The sequence below is a fragment of the Chrysochloris asiatica genome, unplaced genomic scaffold (assembly GCF_000296735.1).
Source record: "Chrysochloris asiatica unplaced genomic scaffold, ChrAsi1.0 scaffold00246, whole genome shotgun sequence".
Taxonomy (NCBI): Eukaryota; Metazoa; Chordata; class Mammalia; order Afrosoricida; family Chrysochloridae; genus Chrysochloris; species Chrysochloris asiatica.
Genome location: NW_006408764.1, coordinates 2,463,902 through 2,476,610, shown reverse-complemented (window position 1 = coordinate 2,476,610; position 12,709 = coordinate 2,463,902). Strand labels below are relative to the sequence as shown.

At 47.7% G+C, this 12,709-nt stretch overlaps 1 protein-coding gene across 1 annotated transcript in view; it reads left to right on the top strand.

Annotated features, from left to right (window-relative positions):
- Window positions 1–12,709, top strand: part of BSN (bassoon presynaptic cytomatrix protein) — a 168,550-nt gene that overhangs the window by 140,861 nt on the left and 14,980 nt on the right. The window contains exon 3 of the mRNA XM_006873599.1: window positions 1,879–2,763. Within this exon, the coding sequence (XP_006873661.1) occupies window positions 1,879–2,763 (885 nt within the window). The remainder of the gene's footprint in view (window positions 1–1,878; window positions 2,764–12,709) is intronic.

The window sequence follows — 12,709 nt, the reverse complement described above, 5'->3', positions numbered from 1 at the left end:
GGTTGATGGACGATTGCAAAATCAGTAACATCTATTAACTCCCCATTCCCCACACCCAACAAGCAAAGCAGCAGAATGTCTCTGGGGTTTAACCAGTTCTCTAAGGGTTAAACAGTTCTTAAAGTCTTCTCTGCTGTGGAAACGGCTGGCTGGCTCCTTGGTGCTCTTGTCAGGGGGGCCTCAATGGAGATGCAGATGACATCCTTCTTTGAGGTGGGTCTTCAGTTAATGCTGGCTCCCTCAGGCAAGCACGCTCCAAAGATGGAGAAGTAGGGTCGAATTAGTTAGGCTGGAATCCATACTGGAGAGCTTTTGACCTGTAACACAGACTAAGACTCTAGCCCCTTGGTTAGTCACGTAATAAAGAAACATTCCAGCATCCTAACATGATACCCCCCCCCATTCCAATCATGCAGATATTTTTTTAAGAAGAAAAATTATTGGCTGGATGTCCAAGAGTAGACTCAAGGAATGACTGAATCTAGGGACTGAATCTGGCGCTATAAGATAAGTTCAGGACTGCAAGGTTGGTTTGAACGGCAAGGTTGGTGGTTCAAACTCACCATTCGTTCCTTGGAAACCCTATACGGTTTGCTATGGGTGGGACACAGCTTGAGAACACTTAACAACAACATCAGATCTCCTCCTTTTTCCCTTTCTTGGCTTCACTTCTAGCCATATATGAATTTCATTCTTAGTCTCTCTCTGCATGTTGGGAAAGGAGGCTACTGACCACTCCAAAGTTACATCCTTCTGACTATTCGTAAGGAAAGAAGACCCTCTCTCTTCTGTGGTTCATTTACCAAATCACATGGAATGAGTTTGATTGCCCCTGGTTTCAAGATCACATGCCCATCCCTGAACTCCTAGCTGCAATCAGTGAGTAGCCCAGCTTGAGTCGTGTGCCCACTTGATCCAGAGAAAAAAACTGACATGTCTTGATTGCACAGATAGCAACTTGTGTCTTGATTGTTCTGAAGGCATAGCTCATATCTCATTTTCTATAAATATCAGGAGAAAATGTTGCTGGAATAAAAGCAAACACCTTACTTCATTCTGCTTACATCAGTCACTTACATTACTTTGCTCTCATTACACCCTCAGATTTTTTCATCCGTATCTTGTCTCCACAGCTAAACTGTAATAAGCTCTTCCAAGAATCCTGGTTTCTTTTTATTCTCTATGCCTTCCTCTCCCACCTGTTACTCTTCACTTATTTATTCTTTCTACACATTTTTTATTTAGTACCTGTTACATGTCGGAAACCCGTACAGGGTCGCTATGGGTCGGAACCGACTCGACGGCACTTAACAACAACAACAACATGTTGTGCTAAGGCCATATTTGGGGCCCTCAGTTATATGAAGTTCTCATTCGGATCCTTGAAAAACCCAGTCATGCTTTCCCTCCTGATTTATGTTTGAAAAGGTTACTCTACCTGCTGTGTGGCAGTGGCCTGAAGGGGTCAGGAAGGGAAGGCGCACTGGAGGTTATTGGGGTTATCCAAGCAGGAGGATGTATGGTGTGGATTGTTGAAACAGGATATAGATCTGGAATAATGTACATAGATCTGGGGCATGCAAGTGGGCTGTGGGTAGGACTCTGGAGCAGAAGGATCTGGGAATGTGATGGGTTAGTGGTTGGGAGGGAGGCCAAGTGTTTGGCTGCCTCTGTTCTGCCCCACATACCTGACAGCTCCTAGAGGGCAGGGCAATGTCAGCTGTCATTTTCAGTCCCCTTTATCCTTGTCTCCCAAGAAGCCCAGAAACACCTGTGCTGAGTCTGATGCTCCTGTCTGTGTTACAGCCAGCCTTGGCTGCCATGGCCATGGACACAGCCAGTCCTGGCCACCTTGCTGACGATGTGCTTCTCTCCTAGGTGAAAGAGTGGCTCTGTCTGAACTGCCAGATGCAGAGGGCTTTGGGGATGGACATGACCACGGCGCCTCGCTCCAAGAGCCAGCAGCAACTGTACTCCCCAGCTCTGTCTCCTGCCCACTCCCCAGCCAAACAACCCCACGGGAAGGGGGAGCCAGAGAGACACCAGGGCCAAGGAGGGCCACAGCCCAGTCCCCACCAGGCTGAGACAACCAGGGCAACCTCAGTGCTGGGACCTGCTCAAGCAGCTGCCCCTCCAGAGGCAGGGAGGGTGTCTCCTCAGCCCTCTCTCCCCACCAAGCCTTCCACAGCTGAGCCCAGGCCACCTGCAGGAGAGGCTCTGGCCAAAAGTGCCACTGTAGTACCCTCTGGATCTGGTGCTGCTGAGCAGACACAGGAGGGTCTCACCGGGAAGCTTTTTGGCCTTGGTGCATCATTGCTGACCCAGGCAAGCACCCTCATGTCTGTGCAGCCCGAGGCTGACTCCCAGGGCCAGCCTACCCCCAGCAAGGGGCAACCCAAGATCGTCTTCAGTGATGCCAGCAAAGAAGCTGGTTCAAGACCTCCGGGCTCAGGACCTGGGCCTGGGCCAGCACCTGGAGCCAAAACTGAGCCTGGGGCTAGAACAGGGCCTGGATCAGGGCCTGGATCCCTGGCAAGAACTGGGGGGACAACCAGTCCAAAGCATGGCAAAGCAGAACACCAGGCAGTGTCCAAAACTGCTGCCAAGCCAAAGACCATGCTGAAGGAAAGGGCTACCTGCCCGCTGTGCCAAGCTGAGCTCAACGTGGGCAGCAAGGGCCCAGCCAACTATAACACCTGCACCACCTGTAAGCTCCAGGTGTGCAACCTGTGTGGCTTCAACCCAACACCCCACCTGGTGGAGGTAAGAAAGCCAGACCAAGCATGTTTCTTTGGATCTTGGTGAGAGGTCAGGACCTAGTGTAATTGGGCACCTGAGAGCCAGTGAATGCTGCAGAGATCTGGGTCTTCAGTGGGAACACAGTTACCACTGAAGAGGAACTATGCTCCCTTTCTTGTCCCTGTCCCAGAACCAAGTATTAGCAAGACTCTGGCAGGCAGAGACTCAGCCCTTCTACTTGAAGAATAACTTGGACACTGTGAGGAGTGGGGTAATAGTGCCTTTTACTTCTGACTGGCTTACCAGTGCAATTAGGCTGGTCCCAGATGCAATTAGGCTCATGAGCCACTGAGGTGAAGGGCCATGTATTCAGCCGCAACCATCTCTTCTGAGGTCATGGGTGTTAAAATCTACTTGTTCAAAGCTACAGCCTCTGGTCTGTGTATTTTTCTCTGGATGCTTGTGGAGATTCTTAGAGGTGCTCATCTTGCCCTTAGGAAAGTTTGAGGGAGAGCTGAGGTTGGGGCCATTCTCTGCAGTCCCCATTCCAGGGAAGAGTACTAGACACTGTGCAGAGCTGGCCACAAGGAGCAGAAGGTCCATTGTTCTCTAGAAGGTTGAGCTTATTCTGCAGGCTTAGAGGGTGTGGAGTTACCTGGAAGAGCTTGGTCAGTCTGGGCCTAGAGGTTGTTCTAACCCTACCCTACCCGCTTCCGTACTCTCCTATGCCCAGGGCTACCCACATGAATCCCACCATGGCTGCTTTGGGCATACACCAAGGTATTCACTTTCCTAGAGTGCCCTTGGAGCTTTTATTTGGGTCCTTTTGGCAGGTGGATGTGTTTCCCAGAGGCATCATTCCAGATGGTTGAGCTGAGACCTCTGCCTCATGTACACCTGAGCACTTTAGACTCCTGAGCTGAGCCATGTGATAGTACGGCAGTGCAGAGCACCGCTAGCCCAGGATAAGATAAATAAGGCAAGCATGTACCACTGTGACCTCAGTGGTATCTTGTCCTGAGTTTCCTTGAGCCAGGACCCTATTGGCAATGCCATGAAAATCACTTATTACAGCAAGGACTGTTTGGGTCACCACAGGCCACACTTTCTTACATGTCTTAGGAAAGGACAACCCTAAGCAAGACAGAGGACCTCCTTATGTGATGCCCATGTGTCTTCCAGAGTACACACTGCTACTTCCCCAAGTTCTAGGTCTAGAGGCTCACTGGAGGGCAGTTGATCTGATTGGCTGAGAATATTAAGAGATCACCACAAAGTTGATGGTACCCCAGAGGGCTGCTCTGCCCAGAGATTGCCAGGTACATGCCCATTGCTGGTTGAGTGGGGCTCCTGATGCTGAGAGACAGTGAACCCCACGGGTCTGCTGAGCTGACCCAGCCTGGAGGAGCCATGTTCCCAAGAGACCTGCCAACCTGCTCTCCCTCATTAAGGAGGATGTGCACAGAGGAATGGGGAAAGCTGTCCCTGTCCAGGAGTGGAAACATTCCTGACAGCTCCTTTCAGCAGCCCCTGAGCCATGCCACAGGAAATGCTGATTTGGCCTAAACAGAAGCATTTCAGTCATAAGCAGACTCTGGAAGAGGCTCCTGGAATCTGACCTAAGCCTCTCATTAAGTGGCTTGTTTCTGGACTTCCTGAATCTCAGAGCTTCTGCCACTCGATAGAAACACAGTGTTTCTTCCTACCTCACTCCTACTGTGTCCATGTCCTGCATCTCCTTGGCTAGGACAGCCATGTCTCCTCAGGGTTTGATGCATTCCATGGGCCTTTCCAGCTCTGAAAGCAAAGCTGATGGATGCCTCAGCTTCTGCCCACCTCAGACCCTCTGCTTCCTCGCTTGCTTATCCTATTAGCAGTCAGAGCTTTTCTGACCTATGGCTGCTCCTGGGGAAGATTCCCTTCATGGAGACTGTACCACCATCAGAGACTTAAGCCAGTGGCTTGGGGACGTCCTCAACTCCTCCTCTCTTGCCTAAGCATCCAGTCCACAGACCAAGCCCTGCCACCTCTGCCTTCCCACTGTCATATGAATCTGGCTACCTGCTCCATCCCTGTGACCAAAGTCCTAGTCCAAGCCAATTTCCTGTCACCTAGACAATGGCCAAAGTCTTGGGTCTTTTGAGGGGTTGGTGGGGAGGGCCTGGCGATTAACGTTGCTTTTCTTCACTGAGACCTTTAACCAGGCCAGGGGCCTTCTGTGATCTCAATTCAGTGAGTGGCCAGTTGACATTCTGAGCAATTTTATGTTTCCCTGTGACCTACTTTATGTGTTCTTGGTTAGAGGCTCCTGATTTCTCAGCAGGGGCTGCAGATACTCTTTCTGCCTTGAGAGCAAGGCGGTCGGTTGGACCAGCAGGCCCTTCTTTAGGTTCTAGAGGGCAGTTCTGCCCTGGCTGTCCCTCCCCATAGCTACTTGATCAAGGACAGCCTGCTAGACTTCGAATAACCATGCTGTGTCTCTGTGTGTGGTGTGAGGCAGCGTCTGCATTCAGGCTGGTGGCCTAAGGGAGGGACAGAATAGGGAGCCCCACTCACATCTCCTCATAGACTGCTTAGGCCTACTGTGGTTTCACCTTAGGCCTGAGTCAGCTATCTGGGTTGATAGGTTTGAATTTTTCTCAACATCTCTCAGCTGTCAAAATCCTCTTATCCTCTTACTAGAACATACGATAGAAGAGGCAGCAAAGCTGGATCCCTTTTTCCTTTGAAACTTCCTCTGAAAAAAATAACCCTAGTGCTATTTAGTGAGTCATTTCATAATTAAGAGTTGTTGATTCCAAATTTTTTTTACCTATTTGTCTTTTTGAAGGATAATAGTACCCTTTGGCTTAATTTTTAATTGGCCTTCAGTTCAAAATAGAGTTTGTGAAGAAATTAGTGGAATTAGAATTGTTACAGTAACATTGCTGTAACATATATTATGTAACATAACATTCCTTATCTTATTATAATAGCCAAACTTCAGTCCCGCCCTTGAGAAGTCAGGCCTCCCTAGGCAAAGGGCCTGGCACCTGTGATTTGTGGGGCTAGGCTTATGCTGTGCAGAAGCGAGGGCATCTGGGCGCGAAGCCAGCAGCAGTCTCTGCTCCAGACCAATCTCTGAGATTCTTCTGGGGGATAGTGATCTCAGGGAGCTGTCACTTCCCCTGTACAGTGGGGACAATAATTCCTCTTAGGTTCCTGTGAGAGCTAGGGAAGATGATGTACCTCAGATGTTTATGCAAGATTCAGTACATATCCTCAAACCAGGACATTGAAACCAGAGTGCCCTAAAAGAGAGTCTTTGTGGGAAAAGAAGAGTCCTACTAGCCCCTGACTGTGGGAAGTGCAAGGCCTCACAAAGTCATGGCCTTACAAGGGATCCCACAGGGCATGAGGGGAGCATAGCCCAGTCACAAGGACACATACTAGGGACATCAGAAAAGATTCTTCCTATAGGAGGCAGAGGCCCAGAAAGGAGAAGGTTAGGCATACATGGGGGCCAGGGTTGGATAGGGTTGTAGAGCCCAGACAGAAGCAGCAGCACCATGATGGTCATGCCTGTGGTCCAAGGTCTGAGTCTTGCCCCTTTTACTTCAGGCATCCTGCTCTTTTGATTTCTCATTCCCTGCTCCATGGTCTGACAATGGGGCTAGGGAAATGTAGAGCCAGGCAGCTTAGCCATAGGGTGTTGATCAGGTGGTGCCACTGTAACCAGATTGACTCAAAGGCCAGCTCCATAAATAAAGAGCTAGTGTGGGATGTAGTCTCCTTCAGAGACAGTGCAGGGAAGATGCCCAGCATCTAGTACAGCTCTGCTGTCTCCCCTGGTGATGGGGCACACTGGTGATGGCAGTACTCCTCTGCTTGTGAGATGCCTCACCAACACTCTCAACCAACTCACTCCCCTTCTCCATCATACATAGCGACACATTGAACTATCTGGCTCCATTGAGGGCAGATACACCTACACCTCTCACTTTCCTTCAGGTAACACGTGCCTTTGGGAGAGTCATAACTTCCTGCCATCGGAATGGAATTGGACAGAGGGCAGAGGGACGTGAGCCTCCCCGTTGTCCATTCCCGGGTCCTAGTTCTTCTTCTGCCTGTAGCTGAAGTAGGCAAGCAAGCAGCAACTTCCTCAAGTTTTGGCTGAGCTAGCAAGAGTATGAGAGAGAATATGCAAATGAATGAATAAATGAGGGAGTAAACACTAAAATGAGGAAATGAATGAATGAATGAACGAATGAGTGGAAGACCAAGGGAATGAGTGAGCAAGGCCCCCGTTCCAGCCCCTCGAATATTACTTTTATCATAAAAAGGAATGTAATGTTGATATGTGGTATAGCATGGATAAAGTTTGAAAACATTATGCTAAGCGATTCTACTTATAAGAAATGTCTAGTTGTAGCAAATCCATGGAGACAGAAAGTAGATTAATTGTTGCCAGAAACTGGTTGGGAACAGGGAATGACTACTGACATGTATGAAGTTTCTCTTTGGGGTGAATGAAAATGTTCTGGAACTGGATAATGATGATGGTTGCACAATTTTGTAAATATACCATAAACCTCTGAATTGTATGTTTTTTGAAAGGTGACTTTTATGGTATGTAAATTATATATCTCAATTTTTTTTTCAAGTGGAGATTAAATGTATCTCTCCGTTAGAGGGGTGACCAGCAATGAAGGGGTAGTTAGCAGAGCTCTCAGCCACCAGAGGAGAGGAAGCTGCCCAAGGTTCCTCTTACAGGGTGGGCCACAGCTTCCTGAAGGACAAAGACATGGTGTAAGGAGAGGAGCGTTGGGGATTTGCCAGCAGCAGGAGCAAACAGCACACACCAGAGCAGGCTTAGCTCCTACCTCACATGCCTCCTCCTCCTGCCCTCACTTCCTTGCTGCCTGCTAGAACCGAGCCAGGAGCAGCATCTTCTGCAGGCTGTCTGCCTCTGCAAGCAAACATGAGAAGGAGTGCAGCCCTGAGGAACTTGTGATCACAGGGGCCATGCTTTCCAGAGGGCTGGGCCTCTGGACTTAGGTAAGCAGCCTGATGCAGAGGCCACCTCTGAGCACTTGGCATTAGGTTGGCCTCTATCCAGACCTCCTTCAATTCCAACCCCTTCCAAGGTACCCTTAGCTTGTTTGGACTCTTGCTTCTGGGGTAACATCTGCAGGCCAGTGGTGGGGATCAAGGGTTTACCAAATCCCCAAGATAGGCTAGGACAGATGACCAGCCCCTTAAGAGGACTTAACCTGTAGTGGCAATATGGAATGTTCAAGGTTGAGCCAGGGCAGTAGTCCTTGAGCCAGCCCTTTGCCTAGGCCCAGATCCTAACTCCATCCTACTGCTTCTGGGACTGGGGAAGAAACTGTTTCCTTGTCTTCAGAAATCTCTTGGCTTTTAATTATATAAACAGAAGCCAGCAACTATTGGTTCATTAAGGTTTGTGTGGAGCACACATAGAGCATCAAATAAGCTTCAAGGGAGTCAGCTGTGGTGCTAGGGCTAGGCCCTCCAGGGAACAGGGTAAGTGTGTACAGTGCCTCTGAAGTACCTGCACACACCCAGCTGGGCCCCACTGTCTCATCTCTCTGCCCTAAACTGGGCATGGAGCTTGGGCTTGGGGCAGAGCAGGATCTCCAGCGTCAGGGATGCAGCCTCAAGGCTGTGGAACAGGCCTCTGCCCCAACACACACCAATACTGCCACCTGCCCAACCTAGCTTCTGCTGGGGCCTAGGACAGAGAAGTGGTATGGAGATCTTTGGGCAGGAAACCAGAATGGGATCCTTGACCTGGCATCTGCCATGGTGTCTTGAAGATGCCTATCAGGCTTCTAAGGCTCTTTTTTTTAAAAAAAAAAATGTTTTATTGTGAATTATGTGATGGTTTACATGAGAGAACATTAGTTTTACATTCATCCTATCGTATATCGTTTCATTGCCATGGTTACAATCCCCTCCATGCATCATCAACCAATCAAAGGGTATATACTACAAGCCTGCCCCCTGGTCGTCAGCACACAGCCCCTCTCCCTCTCTATGTCCAAAGTCTCCAGCTGCTCTGTCTCTCCATGTCATCGTCTCTGCCTCCATCTCAGGCATCACTGCTTCTCTGGGTAGGGTCCCCCTCTCCGCTCTTCTCCCTTGATGGACCTCCACTCCTAGATTGCAAAGTTAATCACTCCCCTCCTTGCTACAAAACATCTACCTTTACGTTTCCAACCCTCACAATCAGTCTTGATAACAATTATTCACTATTGTATCACAAGAGACCTATCCGCTTCTAAGGCTCTTCTAGATGGGCTAGGTTCTGCTTTGGGTCCTAGGGCAGTGTGTGAGATGAGGCAAGGTTTCTTAGTACTGGCTGACCTGGAACTAATGAGGGTCAAAGGCCACTTCCTCTTCCTGTTCCCTGGCTCTGTAACCCATTCTGTGGCCCTGTGATCCTTCCTCTTTGTTTCCAACCTTTGCATTCCAATAATCTAGTCTATATCCTGAGTAGAATACAAAATAGGAAAGGTTGTTTGGAAGAGGCCCTGCCTGAGGGAGGGGACTTGAGCAGCTTCCCCTCCTCACAAACCTCAGCCTAAGGCCAGTAAAGATCCTCAAGCAAAATCCTTCTCTCAGCCCCGCACAGGGTTCTGGGCTATTCCTCTGATAGGAACTATATGTATTGGACCAGGGGCTCTTCTTCCAGAGCTAGGCTGGGATCAAGTATGTGGCAGTCAGTCCTCCACTCTAAAGATCACCTTCTGGTGTCAAACCAGTACTGGGGCTAGATGAAGCCATGATTACGACAGACAGACAAATGGGGCTAGCATGCATCATTGAACCTATAGGTTCAATAGGTCATTCATTATAGGTATGACATGGGTATCAATGTTGGAGTTCCCAAAACACCAGGAACCAAATCAAATTTACCTAATCCCAGCTGCCTGTTTAGGAGTGGAGGTCCAGGAATCCCAAAGTCCTGAATGGGTAATGCCTTTAGCAGATCTGATGCTAGCAGGGGTATGTCTCCAGAGTTGGGGCTTCTCCTTGGCAGATCTGAGACCCTGCCCTGGTGTACAGTGGGTGATGGGGAGAGACATTACACTGCAGTTCAGAGCAGGGTTCTAGTCCCATTGACACCTGTGCCAGCTCTCACCCCCTGGGTGCAGAGTCCCTGGCATCTTTCTCCTGCTGCTCATTCCAGGTGCCACTGTTGTTGTTGTTGTTGTTGTTGTTATGTGCCATTGAGTCTGTTCTGACTCATAGCGACTCTGTACAAGGTTTCCAAGGCTGGAAATCTTTATGGGAGTAGAAAGCCTCCTCTTTTTCCTGAGGAACAGCTGGTAGTTTCGAACTGCTGACTGATTTGTAGCCCGATTTGTAACCACTATGCTACCAGAGCTCCTTCAGATGCTACTAGGATGGGCCAATATGGGAATCATGGTGGTGGTGTGCCACGGAGTTTGTTCCAACTCATAGCGACCCTGCATAGAATTTCTGAGGCTGTAAATTTTTATGGGAGCAAAAAGCCTGATCTTTCTCCTAAGGAACAGCTGGTAGTTTCATACTGCTGACATTGAGGTTAGCAGCCCTACCCATAACCACCTAACCACTACTCTTACTTGTTGTTGTTGTTGTTAGGTGCCATCAAGTCGGTGCTGACTCATAGCAACCTTATGCACAGCAGAATGAAACACTGCCTGATCCTGGGCCAACCTCACTACTGTTGGCATGCTTGAGCCCATTGATGCTGCTACTTGGCCAATCCATCTCACTGGGGGTCTTCCTCTTTTTCTCTGACCCTCCATCTTACCAAACATGATATCCTTCTCTAGCGACTGGTCCCTCCTGACAATATGTCTGCAGTTTGAGAAACGAAGTTTGGCCATCCTGGCCTCCAAGGAGTATTCCAGCTGTACCTCTTCCAACACAGATCTGTTGGTTTTTTTGGCAGCCCATGGCACTTTCAATATTCTCCAACACCATAACTCAAAAGCGTCAATTCTTCGATGGTCTTCCTTAGTCACTGTCCAGCTTTCGCATGCATATGAGGTTATTGAAAATACCAGGGCTTGGATCAGGCAAATACCAGGGCTAGTCCTCAAGCTGACATCTTTGCTCTTCAACACTTTAAAAAGGTCTTAAATAGACATTAAATGGCTTATAAAATCAATTTGCCACAAGGAAAATTGGTTCATTTTTGGTATCTTCCTTTACTCACGTGCCCACGTGTATGTATGCATATACGTGCACATGCACACACAGTATACCTCCCAAACTATTTCTTATGGCTTCAAAGCATTTAATTATAATTAAGTATAACTTAATCCTATAAATCTTCATATCCCTAAATGTGTAAGTGATATAAAAGCAAGATATTTCCTATTATATGGTACAGACATTAAAATCTTTAGTGAAGAGAAGCTCTATCATGGTTACTTTATGAATAGAAACACCAATATGACTGGTGTTATCAAAGATTAAAACTGGCATTTTATCTGTGAAGTCTGAAGTCCTCATCCTGCGTATTTCTAAGATAGGGTGGGAAACCTTTTTTCTGCCAAAATTTATAACATCATTCATGGGTCATGCAAAATTATCAACTTAAAAATTAGCCTGCTATATTTGGTCAAACATTTAATTAATTCACTCCTAATGTGATGACTGGAACTGCAGTTGCCTTGGCAGGGCCAGAGCAATTGATTTTGAGGGCATGTCGCTATGTGTTGGAACCGACTTCATGGCACTCAACAACAACAACAACAACAACAACATAAGGTTCGAGAGCAGAACGTTCCCCACCCCTGATCTAAGACTTGCAAATACCTGTAAAAGAGAGGGGAGAGAACTTAGAGTCAGGGTGTATCAGAAGCATAAAGTCTCTCGGAACACAACTTAATTACTACTATTTTGCTAGATTCATCCCCAATAAGAGACCAAATTTTCTTTAACTGTTCTTTTATTTTTGCCTTGTTTTAACTATACTTACGGATTAGATAAAGCCCGAATCCCAGCTTTAGACTCTTATCTTTCTTGCCAGCTGCTAGTTATCTTAACTTATCTCTAGGAGTCCTGATATGGCACTGTAGGATAAGCCCTGGACTGCTAACCACAAGGTCAGCGGTTCAAACCCACCAACTCCTCCTCAGAAACCCTATACAAGATCGCTATGAGTTGGAACTGACTAGATGACACTTAACAACAACAGCAACATACCTGTGGTTATAATTCCATTTGAAAATCAATTCTTTTGAGATATAAAAAACCAACTGACAAGCAAGCAGAGATGGGGAAGACAGGTGCCACACTACATGAAGGTCATCGCCAAGGAACCGGGGAAACAGAAGTGGAGAAGAGACAAAGACCTTCCTCCAAAGCACTTGAGAAGAAAGCCCCCATTGTGGTATTGTTGTTATAACAGCACTGTTGTTGTTGTTAAGTGCCATCAAGTTGGTTTCGATTCATAGTGACTCTGTATAGGGTTTCCGAGGAGTGGATGGTGAACTTGAACCACTGACCTTGCGGTTCCAACCAAGTTTGCAGTCTAGCGCATTAACCCACAGCATCACACTAGAATTTGGGCCCCTACTCTTTCTCTCCTCCAGACCCTGTACTGCTTGTAGACCCCCCTCACACACACACACAGAGTTCTCCTTTTTTATGGCGGAAGTGAAAAGTTCTCTATGGGGTAAGGAAGGGACCCTTTGTTTTAGTTTGTCATTTGATTTTAATTTTATATAGGGTACATTTTAAGGGTGGGGAAGTTAATCATTTGGGGGCAGTAAATCAGTCTTTTCCTCCTTGTGCCTTTTGTGTCATGATTTGAAAGGCTTTCTCATCTTCAAGTTACAGAACTAGCCGTTGTCTAATTTCTTAGTTCTGGCTGCTATAGCAGAAATACAAGTGAGTGGCTTTAACAAAACAGAACTTCATTTTCTCACAGTTTAGGGAACTGTAAGTTCTAATTCAGGGAGTCAGC